We start from the raw sequence: 20,294 nt of genomic DNA, 5'->3' as shown, positions 1-20,294 counted from the left end.
TTGTTCATAGATCTCTGCCTGTCTTGTCCATCTGTCCATCCATCTGTCCGTTCTCGTATGTATCTGTATATGTCTACGGAAGGGGAAAGGGGGTTTCTCATGTAAAAATCCAAAATATAGTTTTATGAACACCCGTGTACTAGTCAGTCCGAGTGTGGCTGTGAAGCCCCAAGCAAGCCTTGGCACACGGGGCCGGACCCTTGGTCTGGGGGGCCACGCCCAGACCCGGGCCTCTAGGAGACAGTGGGGTCCCTGGCTTTGGGGGGGCTCAGAGCCCATCAGCAGGGAGATGGTGGGGTCGTCGGCGTGGTCGGCCTCCTGCGAGAAGTAGGAGCCCTCCCCCAGCTCTAAGAGCACCGGCAGACCGCTGCCCCGCACGTCCACGGAGCCCGGGTCCAGCAAGAGCTGCTTCCCTAAGTCAGGGCTGCTGCTCTCTGCCTCGCGAGGCCTGGGGGTCTCGCGGGCCAGGCTGCTGTTAAGGTCGGGCAGAGTCCTGTCGGGCACTGTCACCGAGGGGCCGAACAGGTCCGGCAGGGCACTGGTGTCCACACTGAAGCCGTGGCTAGTTGGCTTGGTCTGCAGGTCGCCCAGGTTGGAGTCCATGGCGTCCAAGTGGTCCCTGAGCTCGGTCCCCTGGCTGGACTCAAACACGCAGAGAGGAGGAGGGGCAGGGGAAGAAGCGGGCGACCTCAGCCATCTCTGGAGCGCGAGTCAAACTGTCCAGGCGGGCTACACTGAGGCACTTCTGGGAGGGATGGGGGTGGGGCCGAGGTGGGCAGGAGCGAGAGGGGGCACCCCCTCCCCCCTCCGCCCCCGCGTCTGTGAAGGGTGTGGCCGAGGCAGCCGGCGCAGGCTCTCCCACAGGATGGAGTCAATGAGGGTGGTTGGGGACAGGGGCATATCCACCATGGTGGACGGGTGCCTGGGACCGGCATCCTCTGCCCGGGGGCTCCTTCTTGACTCGAATCAAGGGCCTACTGGACAGGGGCCTCTCGTCGACTATGCTCCTGCCTGGAGAGGCCAAGGGGCTACTGGGGCAGCTCAGTGATGTCAGAGATGATGGGTCCCGAGCCGGCGACAGCATCTGGGGAACAGAGGCTGCGGCCGCTGTAGGCCAGGCCGGAGCCAAGTAGGGGCCCGGGCCGTGGATGTGCTCCAGGGAGTACTGGGCATGGAATAGCTGTCGTACAGCATCAGGGGGATCTTTCTCTTCACCCCCAGGATCTGGTTCCGCTGCACCAGCGAGATCAGGAACTGGATGAGCTTGTTGACGACTTTCTGCTGCTGGGCATGCTTCTGCCGCAGGCCAGCCACCTTCCGCCACAGGGCCTCGTTCTCTTGCTTCACGGTCATCAGTTTGGAATCCATGCTCTCCTGCTTCCCCATCATCCGCTGCACGTCGGTCAGAAGCTTGGTGACACTGTCCTGGGGAATCTTTATGTCCTCGCTCCGCAGAGTGGACACGCTGGTCACTTTCCTCTTGACCAGGGGCTGCTCCTGGCCGCACAGGAAGCACGGGTGCTGGAACTCTGTGTCGTCCCCCTCTGGCTTGACCAGGCTGCCCTGCTCAATGCGGACCACCTTCCGGAAGCCACAAGTGTTGAGCTGCCCCACGAAGCTGGCCGTGCTGCTGTGCTTGGAGGACTTAGATGGCACCTCCTTGGCAAACGGGCCCTGGTTGAGCACGTGGACGCTGCTCCTGCTCGGGCTCCAGAACGTCTGTGTCTTGGCTGCTCACGAAGGTCCACAACTTGATCAGGAAGACCTGGACGTTGCTGGGCTCTACCGTGCCCAGGCCCGCGGGCAGATCCATCCCGGGCAAGGTGGGAGAGGCGGAAGGAGTGACCACGAAGAGAGACCACGGGCCGGCCTAAGGCCATGAACGCCGCCATCTTGCGACGGGCGAGCTCCCACCGGCGCCGCCCACCGGCCTCTTTTTAGCTTTTTATTTTGATTTTTTGTTCATGTCCAAAGTCTCCCTCAAATACAGTATATGGTGGTCCTGACCTGAGCACTCCTGTTTAAAAGCGAGACACCCACAAGCTGGTGGGCCACTCTGGAACCTAGGTGGGAACTAGTGGCCTTGAGTAATTGAGTGGGAATCCAGACTTTTAAATTTTTGAATCATGGGAATTCCCTGGCAGGACAGTGGTTAGGACTCCGCGCTTTCCTGCACGCAGAATGGCAAATTTTTTGAATCACATTCAAACGTCAATATCTGTGGGTATTTTTTCTTGAAGGAGTCAGTTGCCCCTGGGGGGTGAGAGTGGATTGTCAGTCTTCTGGGAACCAAATGGGGAAAGGGGGCTGGCTGGTGGTTCACTGCTTGGGATATAGATCTTCACTAAAGGCCCCTGTGTTCTGTATGGAGCCTGCTCTCTGCTCTCATTTGGGCTTGGTGTCCCCAAGGCCAGAATCTGTCTGGTTTGGCCTTTCCCCAGTCTTCTCCCAGCATGATGGGCTGGCCTGGGACTTGCCTGGTTACCAACTGTGGGGGGAATTAACTGCAGGTATCTCAGCTTCTTCAAAAACTTTTAATCCATCCTCCCCTTGCACCTCTGCTTTCACGGGAAGCTAGAGCTGTGAAATTCCTACATCTTCCCGAAGTTCTGCCTCAGGAATTGCTTCTTGTTGCCCACAGCTCCTGCTCTCACCCTTAGGTTTTGCTTTTTCAGATTGACAAGGTCAGTAATCACTCTTCTCTCAGCTCCACCAGCTTTCCAATTAAGATGTTGTCTTCTCCTGTCTGATATTGTCTCTTCCCCTGTTCTCGTTGTGCCTTTCTTATCCCATTTCAGGGAGGTTTGCGGCATGAGGCGAGAGGAACTTGAATGTCCAATTCTCAAGATTTAACCAAAAGAGCTTAAAATTGCTTTCAAGTTCAAAGAAATGAAGCACAAATTTGTCCTTGGATCAAGATATACCTTTGTTTGGGGATGGACTACTTCTGTAAACCTTTTGTTTAGCATTGGTTTTTTCATCAGTTGATTCAAAAATATTTCCAAGTGTCCAGTATACTGCACAGACTGGACAAGACAGTGTTGGTTGCCAGCCTCATAGAGCTTTGATTCCAGTTTTGAGAAAGGAGACCCACAGATAAAGAAGAGAAGACAATATGTATGTGTGTATATATATATATATATATATATATATATATATATATATATATATAATAAACTGCAGTAAACATTATAATGAAAACAAATAAAAGGGATAAAGAATAATCCTACTGTCCTCCTCCAAATAAGAATTGTTAGTATTGGCTTTTCCCATCCCCCACCTCCCACTCATTTTTCACAACCCACTCCAGTTGGGCTTCTGCCTCTTACTCTCCTAAATCCCCCAATGACTTGGATGTAACTAAATACAATAAATTTCCAGACCTCCTCTTACTTGATATCCCCAGCACCAGATGAGTGGACTTCCACTTTCTTGGGACACTTTCCTTTGTCTCCAAGACCCAACACTTTCTAATATCCACCTCTGTGATCACTCTTGACCTCCATTGCCTTCTTGATCCTGATGATCTTGGAGACGCAGCAGCAGTGAGTGGTGGCTTGAAGCAAGATCTTAGTTCCCTGCCCAGGAATTGAACCTGGGTAGCCTGGATGAAAACCAGGAATCCTAGCCACTAGACCAGCAAGGGCTGGAGGCTAGAAGTAAATTTTCTCTGGCTCTTGCCTCCACTGAAAAATGCATTTCTCAGGGAGACAAAAACTGTAAAAACAGGTATGAAGTTTATTATTAGAGACACAGCACAACAAGTGGGAGAGCACACAGAGAAAGTTTGTTTAGTTAAGACAGAAGCAAGGCAGAGATAACACACCCAGACAGAAAGGGTGTGGGCGTTCTCCCTAAGGAGGAGGAGTAAAGAGGCGGTTAAATCATTTATACAGCGTGGCTCTTCCCAGTCTTTGTTTACCTTTGGCCAATTATCTGGTTTCTTTTTCCACACCTGACCTGTCCTAGGACCCTCCCCAACTTGCGTGCACAACTTTTTTCCAAGATGGATTCCAGCTCAGAGGCCTATGGGAGCCCTTGGCATCACCTCTTCTGGGGTGGTGACCCCTCCTTTTTGACCCCCAAGGAGTCTTTCTGCGCATGTGCAGTGTCTCCTTTGCCCCAAAGATGGGAAATATAGGACCTCTTGATCTTTTACTCAAACAGGGTTTAGCCCCTCTCTGTTCCTGCCATGACTGTTATCTTAAAGTGTACGAAGGAGACAAAGCCTGACTACTTACCCTGTTTCTGTTGTTATTCCTATTTCGAAGTGCAAACAGGAGGCTGGTTTTAAATATCTATCCTGGAGCCCACCTATCTCCTGTTTCAGGAAATGCAAACAGGAGGCCTGTTGTAAATGCCTAGCCTGGAGCCCATCTACCACCTGCCCCACTGACATTAAATATTGGAGCTGTCCAAAGCTTGAACCCCCTTCTTTTCTCATTTTGCTACCCTGGGAGAGTTCATCCTTAAGAACTGGAAATTTTAGGACTCACCTTCCTGTCTGGACTTCACCAATAATCCTGATGTTACCTTACATACAGCCTTGACTCCTTTGCTCCTTCCCAGCACTCTTGGCAAAGTCCTAACTCTCTGCCAACTCTGCCATTGCATGCATGTGGCTGAACATATCTGGAGGGAAAGGAAAACACATACCATGCTGACTGGTCTCACTTTGAATTTTTGGTTAAGTCTCAAGTAGACCTTGTGCTGGCTGACAATCATACTACATGTCCCTAGTCCAGTGGTCTTCACCCTGGAGTGTGCAGACTCCAAGGAATACACAAAGTCCTACAAGGGACAGGAGGACATGGCCAGTTATGAATGTATCCATTTTCACATTCTCTATTTCTGTATATCCTTTTCCTAAAACTGATTTACCTGCGAACTTTTGTGCATATTTTCATTTCTCTCCTCCTCTTTTGCCATTGCCCATTTGCCATTCTCCCAAGATGAGGAAATATAAAAACATCTGAGTTGCTAAACTAAAGTACAATTTGAAATATTTGAAATACTGTTTTTGAAAGTAAATGACTCTAATGATTGAGTAATGAATCCTTTAGCAAGTCAGGTGGTTTTCAATTCGTTGCTTTCAACAAAATTAAAAGAGAATCTAATTGAGTTTTCAGCTTGAATATCATTAAAATACATTTAATGATGGCTCATTATGTGATTTTTGGCATATAATTCAGAAGGAGTTCAAAGAAGTGAGTGTCATTGCTATAATAAAAGTATTTCCATTCCCATTTACTTATTTATGTGAACAAGAACTCTCAGCTTTTATTCTGATGAAAAAAAATAGATAGAGAATTGTTACTGAAGGTTGTCTTATTCCAGCTATGCTATTCTTACGATTCAATGATACATGAATTGTTACCTAAAGCAAGCCCATGTGCCTGAGGCACAGTGAGGCCAAACAATACCGGAACGTTGTTGTTGTCAGAGTCTGGAGCAGAGAAAGGTTTACTGCAGGGCCAGGCAAAGAGACAGGTGGCTCATGCCTTAAAAAGCCCAAACTCCCCAAAGGCTTTCAAGCAAAGACTTTTTCTTTTTCTTTCTTTCTTTTTTTTTTTTTGGCCACACAGTAGGGCATGCAGGATCTTAGTTCACTGACCAGGTATTGAACCCGTTCCCCATATAGTGGAAGCAAATGTGGAGTCTTTACCACTGGACCGCCAGGGAAGTCCAGCAAAACCCTTCTAAAGGCAAGATGAGGGAGTGGCGTGGTTAGTTGTCGCAGACTTCTTGGTGTGGGATCGTTTGTTCTTGCAGCTGTCCAGGTAGGTCAGTTCACAGGTCATGATGTTCCTCTAAACCTCCAACAAGACAAATGTTATTCTGTGTTCAGGTCAGGTCAAGGTCAGGCTATCCTGTATACTTGAAGCTATAGGCAACATTCTTTTACAAAAGGTGCAGAGCCAGCATGACTAAGCACAGGCAACAGAGCATAAAGATTAAAGTAAAAGGAGGACTTACCTGGTGGCACACTGGTTAGGAAACCGCCTGCCAATGCAGGGGACACAGATTCGAACTCTGCTCCTGGAAGATTCCACATTCTGTGGAGCAACTAAGCCCATGCACCACAACTACTGGGCCTGTGCTCTAGAGCCCAAGAGCCACAACTACTGAGCCTGCATGCTGCAACTACTGAAGCCCACACGCCTAGAGCTTGTGCTCCGCAACAAGAGAAGCCACCGTTCACCACAATTAGAGAAAGCCTGCGCACAGCAACAAAGAGCCACCACAGCCATAAATAAATAAATAAATAAAAATTTTAAAATAAAAGAAAAAAGTAAAAGGAACAGATCTAATATGGAGTCAGATTTGTTCTTCCTTAATACAGAACTAGCTAAAAACCCATTAAAATATGCATTGTGAATAAAATTTTATATTTATGTTTATTGATATCTATCAAGATGTATAATATATTTATGTGATTTTGATCAATTTGCTTTGTTGCTAATAGTTCAATCCAAAAGAAAAGTTTAAACATTCAGAGTATTATGGTTAAAAGAAATTAAAAAGAACTAATTTTTAAAAATATATTTTGTTAAGAGAAATATAGAAAGATCAATACAAGACTTTCACATATAAAATACATTAAGAAAAAATTATGTAGTGGAAGTGAATGAAATATGAATTCAAGGAAAAAGTAAATAATGTAAAATGTCCAGCTGTTGAAGAAGACTTTATTCATATGTTCTATCTGTTTTTTTTTAAAGATTTGTTTTTTGGATGTGAACCATTTTTTAAAAGTCTTTATTGAATTTGTTACAGTATTGCTTCTGTTTTATGTTTTTTGGGTTTTGGCCTGAGGCATGTGAGATCCTAGCTCTCCGATCAGGGATTGAACCTGTAATCCTGCATTGGAAGGCGAAGTCTCAACCATTAGACACCCTGAGAAGTCCCTATTCATATGTTTTTCAAAAGGATGATGTTGAATAACAAAAAGCTATGGCATTGGGACTTCACTGGCGGTCCAGTGGTTAACACTCGGCTCTTCCACTGCTGAGGGCGTGGGTTCAATCTCTGGTTGGGGAACTAAGATCCCACATGCCTCGCAGTAGTCAAAAAAAAAAAAAAAAAGCTATGGCATTTAGGTTCTATTGGTTACATTTAAAACAGTAATATAAACAGTCTTATTTTTAAATGTTGATATTTATAAGATACTAAAATTTTTACACTGTTTGTAGTTATTTAAATTTACAAGGAAAGAAATTAGATATGAAGTAAAAGATATGCAGAAGGTCACATAGTTTTCCAAAATGTTTTTAGGGAACATGCAAGCAAAAAAATTGAAGACTGATGAACTAGTCCTGGTACTATTAGTACACCCAGGCAAGAAGGGACTCTGCCTTGAGCCCACATTTAAGAGGACACCTCATGTCAACACACACAAACGATTTCGAAGGGACATAGGGGTATCTCTGTTACTAAGGATCTGACACTTAATTCTGGCACAGTGTATTAATTATCTCTCACTATATAAAATTACCCCAAACTAGTAGCTCAAAACAACACACATTATTTCATGATTTCTGTCAGTCAGAAACCTGGGAGAAGCTTAGCTGGATCCTCTGCTTCACGGTCTCCCATGAAGCTGCAATCAGGGTGTTGCCAGTGATCTCATCTGAAGGCTCAGTTGGGGAAAGACCTGCTTCTAATCTTGCTCCATAAATTGCTGGCAGGATTCAGTTCCTTTAAGGTTGTTGGACTGAAGGTATCAGTCTCTTTTTGGTTATTTCCCAGAGGCCACCCTCAGTTTCTTGCCATGTGGGCCTCTCCAAAGTGGCAGCTTGCTTCTTCAAAGCCAGCAATAGAGTGCCTACAAGACAAAAGTCATGACTTTTAATCTCAGAATTGACATCCCGTCACTCTTTACCAAATTCTGTTCATTAGAAGCAAGTCACTAGGGGACTTCCCTGGTGGCGCAGTGGTTAAGAATCTGCCTGCCAATTCAGGGGACACGGGTTTGTGCCCCAGTCTGGGAAGATCCCACATGCCGCGGAGCAGCTGGGCCCGTGAGCCATGGCCGCTGGGCCTGCGCGTCCGGAGCCTGTGCTCTGCGGTGGGGGAGGCCACAACAGTGAGAGGCCCGTGTACCACACACACACACACACACAAAATATATATATATATATATATATATATATATATATATTTCATAGGATTTAATTAAAATTTCAAAGTTAAATTTTCAAATGGCAGCTTTCTTTTTTCTTAATTAATTAATTTATTTTATTTTACTTTTGGCTGTGTTGGGTCTTCGTTGCTGCTGGCGGGCTTTCTCTAGTTGCGGCGAGTGGGGGCTACTCTTACTTGTGGTGCGCAGGCTTCTCATGGCAGTGGCTTCTCTTGTTGCGAGCACGGGCTCTAGGCATGCAGGCTTCAGTAGTTGTGGCACGTGGCCTCAGTAGTTGTGGCTCACGAGCTCTAGAGTGCAGCCTCAGTAGTTGTGGCGCATGGGCTTAGTTGCTCTGTGGCATGTGGGATCTCCCTGGACCAGGGCTCAAACCTGTGTCCCCTACATTGGCAGGCAGATTCTTAACCACTGTGCCACCAGGGAAGCCCTCCCTTCAAATGGCAGCTTTCTATAAATAACTTTTAATATTTATTCAGTATAATTTGCAATTTACACTTCAATTTTAATAGATGATTTAAATATTAGAAAAATAACATTTGAAAGCATGATAATAATTTTAATTTTACATTAACTTCATTATATGTCTTCATGAAAATATATTCAAATTATGTAAAGTTTGAAGTCAGTTGCATTTAAGTTTTATTTTATTTTTAATTAACTAATTTTTGGCTGCGTTGGGTCTTCATTGTTGTGTGCAGGCTTTCTCTAGTTGTGGTGAGCAGGAACTACTCTTCGTTGCAGTGCACAGGCTTCTCATTGTGGTGGCTTCTCTTGTTGCGGAGCATGGGCTCTAGTTATGTGAGCTTCAGTAGTTGTGGCACATGGGCTCGGTAGTTGTGGCTCGTGGGCTTAGTTGTTCCACGCCATGTGGGATCTTCCCTGACCAGGGCTTGAACCCGTGTCTCCTGCATTGGCAGGCGGATTCTTATCCACTGTGCCACCAGGGAAGTCCTGCATTTAACTTTTAAATTCTTTAGCCCATTACCGTTAATAGAACATAGATTATATGAAAATCTCAATTATAACAACATAATTAATGACTGCAAAAATGAAGATAAGAAAAATAAATGGTTTGAAATATATATTTATTAACTTGTAAATAATGCATGTCTCTTTTAAATTGAGGTAACATTGGTTTATAACATAAGTTTCATGTGTACAACATTATATTTTTACTTCTGTATACACTATAGTGTGCTCACCACCAAAAACTTTGTTTCCATCCATCACCATAAAGTTGACCTCCTTTACCCACTTCACCCTCCCCTCATCCCTTCACCTCTGGTAGCCACTGCTCTCTCCTCTGTATCTACGTGTTTGTTTTTGTTTGTTTTGTTTTGTTTGTTTGTTTGTTTGTTTGTTTATTTTATTCCACATATGAGTGAAATCATATGGTATTTGTCTTTCTCCATCTGACTTATATCACTTAGTGGAATACCCTCAAGATCTGTCCATATTGTCTCAAATGGCAAGATTTCATCTTTTTTGTGGCTGCATAGTGTTCCATTTAATATACATACACCACATCTTATTTATCCTTTCATCTGCCAGTGGGCACTTAGGTTGTTTCCATAGAGTAGCTGTTGTAAATGATGCTGCAATAACACAGGGGTGCATATTTCTTTTAATTAGTGTTTTCATATTTTGGGGATAAATACCCAAAAGTGGAATGGCTGAGTCATATGGTAATTCTATTCTTAATTTTTTGAGGAATCTCCATACTGTTTTCCACAGTGGCTGTAGCAGTTTACATTCCCACCAACAATGTACAAGAGTTCCTTTTCTCCCTCCACATCCTCATCAACACTTGTTATTTCTTGTCTTTTTGATAATAGCCATTCTGACAGGCATGAGATGATATCTTGTGATTTGATTTGCATTTCCCCAATAATTAGTGATGTAGAACATCTTTTTCATGCGCCTATTGGCCATCAGTGTGTCTTCCTTTGAAAAATGTCTATTTGGCTCCTCTGCCCATGTAAAAAAATCAAGTAGTTTTTGAGTTGTATGAGTTCTTTATATATTTTAGATTTTAAGCCCTCATCAGATATATGATTTGTAAATATCTTCTCCCATTCGGTAAGTTGTCTTTTCATTTTGTTGATGGTTTCCTTTGCTGTGCAGAAGCTTTTTAACTTGATATAGTCTCTTTCGTTTATTTTTGCTTTTGTTTCCCTTGCCTATGGAGACATATCCGGAAAGATATTGCTACAATCGATGTCAAAGAGCATACTGTGTATGTTTTTTTCCAGGAGTTGTATGGTTTCAGGTCTTACATTCAAGTCTTTAATCCATTTTGAGTTGATTTTTGTAAATGGTGTGAGGTAGTGGTCTAGTCTCTCTCTCTCCCTCTCTCTCTCTCTCTTTTTTTTTTTTTGCATGCATGTTGGCTGTCCAGTTTTCCCAGCATCATTTATTGAAGAGACTATTCTTTCTCCAGTAATGCACATCTTTATTTTGTTACTCATCCAGCCATATCTGGTCCACCAAAAGAATACCTAGATACATGGGATAATAATTAAATGTAGTCATTTTGATATTTTTTTCAGCTGTGCTTCTTTACACACATTCTTTTGTTGTTATGAAAGTAGACTTGGCAAAGTAAGAGTAAAGAACATACCTAACAGTTTATTAGCTTGATGATTAACCTTAAAAAATTTAGACGTATGATATGTGAGCTTCCATTTTTATTCTTGCCCTGGGGCACCTTCTTTTCTCTCCTCAAATCAACTCCCTCATGCCCAGCTGATGACATTACTTCCTAGTTCACTGAAAACCAGGGACAACAGAAAAGAAGTTCTTTTTCCACTTCCCACCTTCTCCTACATTTCTGCCCTTAGACTCTGTCTCCCTCCAGGTATCACAAATGTGTCTATCTAGGGTCACCCCCTCCACTTGTGCACTGAATCCCAGTCCTTCCCAGTCAAGAGCATCACTCCTACAATCCCACTCTCTGGTCCCTGTCCCTGTCTACTTTGTCATTCCTATCAGCATATAAAAATACCAAAATATGCCCATTTTAAATATCCTTCCTCTGAGCCCACATTTCTTTCTACATTATGCTGCATTTCTTTCCTTACCTTTATGGCAAAATTCTTTGAAAGGACTGGCTGTACTCTTGTTGTCTTTCTCATCTACTACTTTGTCTTGAACTCTTTCCATTTCTTCTGTCAAGAGGTTGGTTTATAGACTCACAGACATAGAGAACAGACTTGTGGTTGCCAAGGATGGGGGGGTGGGGGAGGGGAGGATTGGGAGTTTGGGATGAGCAGATGCAAACTATTATATAAGGATGGATAAACAACAGGGTCCTACTGTATAGCACAGGGGACTATATTCAATATCCTGTGATAAACCATAATGATAAAGAATGTGAAAAAGAATCTATCTATCTATCTATATATATGTATAACTGAATCAATTTGCTATACAGCAGAAATTAACACAACTTTGTAAATCAACTACACTTCAATAAAGTAATTTAAAAAAAGAAGTGGGTTATGAGGTCCATACCTCCTCCCCTTAAATCTAAACATGTTTGTAACTGTGTTATAACCAACAGAACGCAGCAGAAGTCATACTGCATGATTTCTGAGGCTAGCTCAGAAAAGATTATACAGCTTCTGCCTTACTCATTTCAACATGCTTTTGGAGCCATGAGTGCCATGTAAGAATTTTAACTATCTCAAGGTTGCCATGCTGTGAAAAAGCTCATGCTACATGGAGAGGACAAGTGCATGTGTTCTGGCCAACACCCTGGCAGAGAGCCAGCTGACAGCTAGCATCAACTACCAGAAATGTGACAGAAGATGCCTCCAGATGATCCCAGCTCTCAGTGGTTAAGTCACCCTCAGCCTTTAAGTCTCCCCAGATAAGGACCCAGACATCACTGAGCAAAGACAAGCCATCCTTACTGTGTTCTTTCTGACACAGTATTCCACGAGCATAATAAAATGGTTGTTTTACACCAAGTTTTGGGTGGTATGTTAGGTGGCTATAGTAACTGGAACAGTGTGTATGTGTGTGTGTGTGTGTGTGTGTATGTATGTGTATATATATATATACATTCATATATTTCCTAGCTCTATTTGCTGAGAAGGCCTAGGAACAATGGCATCATAGTAGCAATGAAGATATCTGGCACCCAGATCTTGGTTTCCAAATACTACCCTTTGTTAAAAGAAGCCAGAGAGGGCTTCCCTGGTGGCACCGTGGTTAAGAATCTGCCTGCCAATGCAGGGGACACCGGTTTGAGCCCTGATCCGGGAAGATCCCACATGCGTGGAGCAACTAAGCCCGTGAGCCACAACTACTGAGCCTGCGCTCTAGAACCCTCGAGCCACAACTACTGAAGCCTAGAGCCTGTGCTCCACAACAAGAGAAGTCACGTAATGAGAAGCCCACGCGCTGCAATGAAGAGTAGCCCCCGCTCACTGCAACTAGAGAAAGCCCACAGACAGCAACGAAGACCCAATGCAGCCATAAATAAAATAAATAAATTTATTAAAAAAAAAAAAAAGAAGCCAGAGGCTCTTGAAGAAATGGTTGATTCCTGGGCTAAGTCAGGAAAAGTACAAATTGAGCCTGAATTCCCTCTTGTACCAGAAAGTAAGGGAATGATCAAATAATGTTGTAGACATTGCAAAAGGACACAGGAACCAGCTTGGAGCACTTTCTCATTTGCCAAATTTGGGATACTTTTTTTTAAACTTACTTTCTGTTTAATTCATTTTGCCAAACAAACATAGTGAAAACTTTAATCTGACTAATTGTACAGAAAATAGAATTTGTAGCAAACATAACAGGATAGACTTAAGTCCCTGGCAAGCTGGATCTCCACGAGATCCCATAGATTGCCTTGTAGATGGCCTCCTGGGAGGGAGGTCCTATGAGGGAGAGGCACAGATCTGCCAGTCCCTATCAGAAGCACAGGCTGCACGTGGGAAGGAAAAGCACAAAAGGTAGAACTGATGTTACTTGGATCTCTTATCACTACACGTGGAAGAGTTCTGATTGCTGGCCAAACTCAAGGTGTTGTCTTCCCAAACCCATAGTCTTTGGGTATCCTGCCTGCATCCGTAGGGGATAAGTTTCAAGTTCAATGGTTCTGAAGCCTCAGTATTGTCAACCAGTGCCCCAGGAGTATGAGGGAGTTCAACAGTGGCGGCCTAAGGTCCCCACTAAGCTGCTAGGTGTCTGGGAGTCCTGAAGGCCGAAATGGGACTCGCTCACATCCTGTGCTTTTTGTGGATGACAGCCATAGCCAGCAGCCGATCCCTCTCGAGGAGTTCTTCACGGAGCTTGGCCTCGGTGAGACACAGGTGAGGATGCTGCCCTTCATCTCCTTCATCTTCACCTCCATCAGCGCCAGGATGTCCAGCTGCTCGTCCAGCTTGCAGGAGCTCCTCCTCCATGGTGCCTGACGACGAGTGGTCCGAGCCAGTATCAGGGAAGCCCTCACCCCCCTCCCCGCCCCACCAGCTGCGGGCCCTTGGGGCTGTAGCAACCTCTAGCTCCGATGCTGCAGCTGCTGCAGCTGCGGCCTATGAACTCCACTTGCACCACCAAGCCCATGGGCTTCCCATCTTCTCCCGCGGGAATGGTGGGCGCCAGGCGGCACGGATCCCAGAGTCTGGCGCCACCCAAATTTGGGATAATTTGTGCATGAAATTAATGATGATAGTAACTGACTACCATTAATTAAATAGAAATGCATGGGTCCAGGCAATATAAATAAATATGGTAGTAATGGATTACAAGTTATTGAGTAAAATTGGAATCCATGAGTCCATATGATATAAATAAATAAATGAATAAATGAGGGAGAAAGAAATGTTCTTTTATAGTCGATTGTTGACTGAAAACTGAAGAAGAAATGACGGAGTAAAAAAAAAACATCACCATTTAATAAACATCATCCGGCTCCCCTGGTGGCGCAGTGGTTAAGAATCTGCCTGCCAATGCAAGGGACATGTGTACGAGCCCTGGCCCGGGAAGATCCCACATGCTGCGGAGCAACTAAGCCTGTGCGCCCCAACTACTGAGCCTGAGCTCCAGAGCCCACAAGCCACAGCTACTGAGCCGACGAGACACAACTACCGAAGCCTGCACGCCTAGAGCCCGTGCCCCACTACAAGAGAAGCCACGACAATGAGAAGCCACAACGAAGAGTAGCCCCCGCTCACGGCAACTAGAGAAAGCCTGCGCACAGCAACGAAGACCCAACACAGCCAAAAATAAATAAATAAATAAATAAATAAATAAAAATTTAAAATAAACATCATCATGCTTATTCCGATGAGAGTCATTAAAGGGATGCTAAGGCAGGTAGGTGGAGATTTGGTGACGTGTCAGATACTTAGGAATTACAAAGGGACAGTTAGGACTTTAAGGTGGAGAACCTGCCAGACTGGTTTGGCAGCATCAGGAGTGAGATGGTTTTGCCTCCAGCAACTTCTGATGTGATACACAAAGGCCACATCATTTCTCTCTTGCCCCAACATGCACTTAGGTTGGAGAGATTGTACAGAAATGAAAAGCCTGTACTCTTTAAAACTAATTCATGAAAGAGAAAGACAGAAGAACTGCCCACATTGAAGGAGTCTGCAGATATGTGACTACCAAATGAGATTTGCGATCCTAGACCAAAAAGGACAGAGGCATTAGTGGGACAGCTGAGGAAGTCTGAATTGTACCTATAATTGGATAGTGGTGTTGATTTCCTGATTAAGATGGTGTATTTGTTTGTTAGGGCTGCCATAACAAAGTACCACAAACGGGGTGGCTTAAACAGTAGAAATTTATTTTCTTACAGTTCTGAAGGCTAGAAGTCAGTAATCAAAGAGTCAGCAGGGTTGGTTCTCTCTGAGGGCTGTGACAGAAGTCTCTTCCATGCCTCTCCCCTAGATTCTGGTGGTTTGCTGGCAATCTTTGGCATTCTTTGGCTTGTAGACACATCAACCCTATCTCTGCCTTCACATTCACATGACATTCTGGTCTTGACGTATGCTGGTCTGGACGTGATGTTCTGGTCTGGACATGACGTATGCTGGTCTGTGTCCAAATTTCTCCTTTTTATAAGGACATCAGTCATATTGGATTAAGGGTCCACCCTACTGGAGTATGACCTCATTTTATTTTAACCAACTACATCTGCAACAACCCTATTTCCAAATAAGGTCATATTCTGAGGTACTGGGAGTTAGGGCTTCACTATCTGAATTTTGAAGGGACACAATTCAACCCATAATAGATGGTTATATTGGGGTTGAGAGAAATAAGCAAATATAACCAAATGTTGACAAATGGGGAAGCAGGGTGAAAAGGATACCAGAGTTCCTGATACTGTTCTTAAGTGTTTTCTGTAAGTTTGAAATTACTTCAAAATTTTTTAAAAATCCAATAAAGTGCTGAGTTTATGTATTACACAAGATCTTAGTGCTGAACCTACCATGGGGAAGGAACTATAAGGAAATGATAAAGGTGTTTGGGTGGCCTTATTGCAAACTTGCCTGAGACATAGTGAGGGTATCAGAAATTAATACATTATGTTTACACGGCACTTCATAATTTACAAAAAAAAAAATCTTATTTCATTTGTCCCTCCTGACGACTTTGTGAGGCAAGACTTTTTCAATTCTATAAAAAAACTAAAGAAAGTTCAGGTAACTGGCCCAAGGTCCCCATCATACAACTGTTAAAGGTAAACTGAGGCATGTTAAATTTTTAAGTTTATTTGAGCAAAAAATGCATTCAAATGGGGCCGCGCCAAACCAGAAGTGGTTATGAGCGCTCCTCAGACCTCAACCAGAGGAAAAACTTAAATGCAGAAAGTGTGGAAACAGAGAAAGGAAATTATTTGATTGGCTATAGCTTAGCCTAGTTGGCTGTGTGTGATTGGTTGTCCTTTAGTGTTTTTTTGTTTTGTTTTGATGTTTTCTTTTTGTTTTTGTTTTGCCTGTGCCTCCCAGCATGCAGGATCTTAGTTCCCCAAACAGGGATCGAACCTGTGCCCCCTGGAGTGGAAGTGCTGAGTCCTAACCACTGGACGGCCAGGGAATTCCCTCCCTTGGCATCTTGATTACATGACCTTGAGGCGTTTACAGGTTTAGATTTTGGCTTGCTTAAGTAGGCCGCCATGACATTAGAGCCACTCAGTGTGATGGCCTCCTTGTTTAATTAACACAACTAATAAATGATTAGTTTGGCCCTGATCCAGTTTTTTTTTTTTTTTTTTGACTCGTAATGACCTCCTGTGGCGGTAGCAAACGATAATACGAGTTGACTCTAAACAAAACTGTCACTTCCCTGGTGGTCCAGTGGGTAAGACTCCACGCTCCCAATGCAGGGGGCACTGTACGATCCCTGGTCGGGAACTAGGTCCCACATGTATGCCTCAACGAAGTCAGCATGCCACAACTACGACCCAGCGCAGCCAGAATAAATAAGCAAATATTTAAACAACAACAACAACAAAAAACCCTGTGACATCCTTTGTACCATTTTGGGGTAAACAAGTTCTTCCCAAGAAAACAATGTCCTTATTAAGATCAAACTGGAGTTTAGGTACGAGACCATAGAGGCTCCAGATATGAGGTTCACTATGGACCCTTTCCTCCACTGTCCACACTCCACCCCCCAACCACCACCTACGGGGCGGGTGCGGGCCTGTCCCCATATGGACTTCGATTTCCCTCACGAACTTTCAGGCCAGTGCCTGGGGAACAGGGTCAAGAAAAGGCCTTCAACCCGTGCCACAAGACAACCTCTTGGACATTTCCCACCAGCAACTCTCAGACCACGCCCCTCACGCACAAGCTCGCTCTTCCTTATTATTGCCCCAATAGTTAAGTCCCAATCATTCTCCTTCGCACCGCTGGCTAATCATGTTCTTTCTCTTTTTATAAACCTCCGCCCTGGCTCCTGCAGTCCAATGATTGATATAATCGTCTTCGAAGTCACGAAGTGAGCGTGCGGGCTTTCAGCGCCGCAACCTCGGGGCCCCGCAGACCTGGGGAAGAACTACGTGCCTTCGCGGACTGTAGCCACCGCTGCTCGCTCCCCCCCCGCCACCAGCCACCTAGGTTAGGCGTGTCCCACCCACCCACCCCCGACCACCCAATGTAAAGCCGAAAAGGGCCTTAGGTGCTTGACTGACAGCGGCTCCCAGTAGCATACTAGGTCCACTAGCTCACTCTGTCTGTAGGGGCCCAAGACCTTGAGCCTTAAGCTTAGAGGCCCAGAATGACTTGGGCAGCTCCAGCTGGCATGTCTCTGTTGGGCCTTCAGCTTCCGAAACACGGAATTATAAAACAGTAAAGCTGGACAGACTTTAGGAATTGTTTAATCCAGACCATTCACATTGCATTGACTGTTCCAAAGGCTCAGAGGCCCTCCTCTCCTTTCTTTCTCTTGGTTGGGGGAATTAGGGTCAAGCTCGGCAGGTGCAGGACTTGCTGACACCACGCCCCTTAATCCTGGCAAGGCTGAGTAAGGGCTTCCATCCCAGCCTCCGTGCTCCAGCCAGCTGTCACACCGTGGGTTAGGATGGCTGAGGAGGAGGGTGATGTGGACGAGGAGGATGTGTTCCTGGCGTTTGCCCGGAGGCCCTCTCCTCCCAGGGGTCCCCTGCGACAGGCCATGGACAAGGCCTTCTTTATCTTCCTGGTCCTCATCCTGACACTACTGACGCTGGAGGCTGTTTATAAGCTGCTGTGGCTGTTACCATGGGCAAGGTTTGGGGACTGGCTCCTGAGAACACCTCAGATGGAGGAGGAGCTGGAACTGTGACCGCCTTTCCCATAAACGTCCTCTTTCCCTGCCACAGAGGTGAGAGGGGAGAAAGGGGGAAATGGGGCTTTGGAGGGACACTTGGAGAGCTTGAGAGCAGCTATCTTAAAATTTCTGCACCTATACTCCGGGAATTAATTTTGAAAAAGTTTATACTCCTCAAGTATTTTTAAGTAAGCACCTAAAACTTTTCATCATACATTAACATTGTTTCAAGGATGTAATTCCTGGCATACAAAAAATATTCACATTTTAAAATAAAACAATTAAATCAATCTTTTGTGTGTCCAGGGGAGTAGAAATATCAGAGTGACTTGATATTCACCACCACTCGTTTAAAAATATAATTGGGAATCCTTCCTTTTCTTCTTCCATCATTCTCTTTTCTCCTAGAACTCCTATTACCATTCTACTTCTCCACAGACAATTTTATGCTTTTATACTTGAAAGTCTTTTATTGACCAATCTATCACTCTTTCCTACATAAGCATATATATTAATGGAGATGAAAAATATTTTTCTTTCTTGTGACCCTAAGACTCTAGTTTTTTAGAAAAAATTCTTCTGGGTTATCATTACAATTATTACATGAGCAGAACTGATTAAATAGCATAAAGATTGTACACATTTTCATAATTGTTAATATTGAAGGTACATTTTTTTTTTCTATGTTTCAGCTTGCAGGATCTTAGTTCCCTGACCAGGGATCAAACCCCGGCACCCTGCTTGGCAGCACAGAGGCCTAACCACTGGACTGCCAGGAAACTACCTAAAAGTACATTTTAAATGAGATAGACGAGGTGGTGCTTACCGTGCCTTGAAAGAAATAGGTTACATGTCTCTTTATTTAAGACAAGGTAAGGGAGTTCCCTGGCAGTCCAGTGGTCAAAACAAAAACAAACACAAACAAGCAAAACCAAAAAACAAACAAACAAAAAACAAGGTAACATTATCCCCAGGAGATTTCATGATTGAGAACTACAGTAGCCTTTTTTTTTTTTTTTTTTTTTTTTAAGAGGGAGAAAGTCTATTGTAAAAGAGGAAAGGAAGAAGGAGAAGCTCTACTGCAGGAATTTACTGAGGAAAATAAATTTTGGGAAAATTGAGAATCTGGAAATTAAGTCCCTTATATCTCCCAAATCTGAGTACCCTTGGGCAAGTCTTCATGTCCCCCAATTTGAAGACTATAGGCTTAGACGACTGAAGAGAAGTGGTGTGGGATTCTTTAATGGAAGGGAGAGTTTGAGGTTCTGGGACTCTGAGGGCTTGGGGATGTAAGGGTCTGTGGTCCCAGAAAATGGCAAGATGCTCACCATCTGTGGAATTCGCAAGGATGCAGGAAGTGGGAAACTCAGCAGTTGGAACCGTGTTAACATTTCCAGTTTCCCCAGAAGCTCACCTTTGGACCCAGCTCTGCCTCCACGAGTCCCCCCAGCTTCCCTAAAGCTGGGTTGGGGGGGGTGTTGGGTGGGCGAGGCGGGCGTCAAAGTCGGTTTCTTCTCTCTTCCTTCTTTCATCAGCTCTCTCAGAGGAAGAGGACGAGAGAGACTCGAGGTATTTTACGAGTCTCATTTCGTCTCACAGCCCTCACAGCGGCAATTTGCACAGATTCTTCTCAGAACCCCCTCCCCACATCGCCCGTCCTCAGGCCCTGGAGCCCCTGGACAAAGCACAGCCTCCTGGTCATCAGCGCCTGCGCCTCGGGAATCCCCTCCAGAGAAGGAAGGAGAACCACCCAGGTCCCACCTACTTGGTTGGTCATTAGTTCTGTGGTGAAGCTTGAAAAGCAAACCAACAACAATAGCAGTAATAATAACACATTTGTACAGCGTGTTGTGCTCATTTGTGTGCATGTGTTATGACTTCACGATTGGGAGATGTAGGCAACTGGATGTAGAAATAGCTTCTGGACAGCGACAAGGGAGCGCACAGCCCACAGAAAGGAATGACAGGCGCAGTCGATTAAGCCGTGGAAACTGGTACCTGGCAGGTAGGAAAGCAGCACCAGAAGGCTTGTCAATAGCCCAGTGGATGGAAAGGTTTTATTTCCCTCTTAAGAGATTCCCGCCCTTCCGTGCATCCTTGTGCAGCCTTGTAAGGCCAATTCCTCAGCTGCCCTGTTCCGTTCCCCCCTCCCCTACTTAGAAAGGTGGCTCAGTCCTCCCGGCACGCGACTCGCCGGCAGTTGGGCCAGGATGCGGGAAGTTTCTGATTGGCGGAGTGGCAGAAGCACCGGGTGAAAAGAGCTCCACTGGCGGCGCGCCCCAATCCGGGCGTAGCCAGCGCCGTACGGCAAAATGGTGGCCTCCAGGTATTTGGGACGCCCGGATGGGACAATTCCGCCCCCTGCAGGTCAGGGGGA

General features: G+C 45.0%; 1 protein-coding gene, 1 long non-coding RNA gene and 1 pseudogene across 3 annotated transcripts; 1 reads left to right on the top strand and 2 right to left on the bottom strand.

Moving 5' to 3' along the window:
- Positions 1-233: 233 nt before the first annotated feature.
- On the bottom strand, positions 234-1,909 carry LOC308623742 (heat shock factor protein 1-like; annotated as a pseudogene). Its single transcript has one exon. The product of its transcript is annotated as a heat shock factor protein 1-like (transcript).
- Positions 1,910-6,662: 4,753 nt separating this feature from the next.
- Positions 6,663-19,883, bottom strand: LOC308623618. Its single transcript, XR_014016856.1, has 2 exons — positions 19,332-19,883; positions 6,663-7,825 (listed from the first exon to the last, which is right to left on the bottom strand). It is a non-coding gene; the product is annotated as an uncharacterized lncRNA (long non-coding RNA).
- SMIM40 (small integral membrane protein 40) lies at positions 17,690-17,932 on the top strand (the record flags this gene model as incomplete). The annotated part of the gene is made up of 1 exon (XM_081246893.1): positions 17,690-17,932. One exon carries the CDS (start codon positions 17,690-17,692, stop codon positions 17,930-17,932), a length of 243 nt encoding a protein of 80 aa, XP_081103019.1.
- Positions 19,884-20,294: the final 411 nt, after the last annotated feature.

This window comes from Mesoplodon bidens (assembly GCF_964165515.1).
Source record: "Mesoplodon bidens genome assembly, chromosome: 10".
In the NCBI taxonomy this organism is placed as follows: Eukaryota; Metazoa; Chordata; class Mammalia; order Artiodactyla; family Ziphiidae; genus Mesoplodon; species Mesoplodon bidens.
Note: the sequence above shows the minus strand (reverse complement) of the source record. Positions and strands in the feature narration are given on the sequence as shown.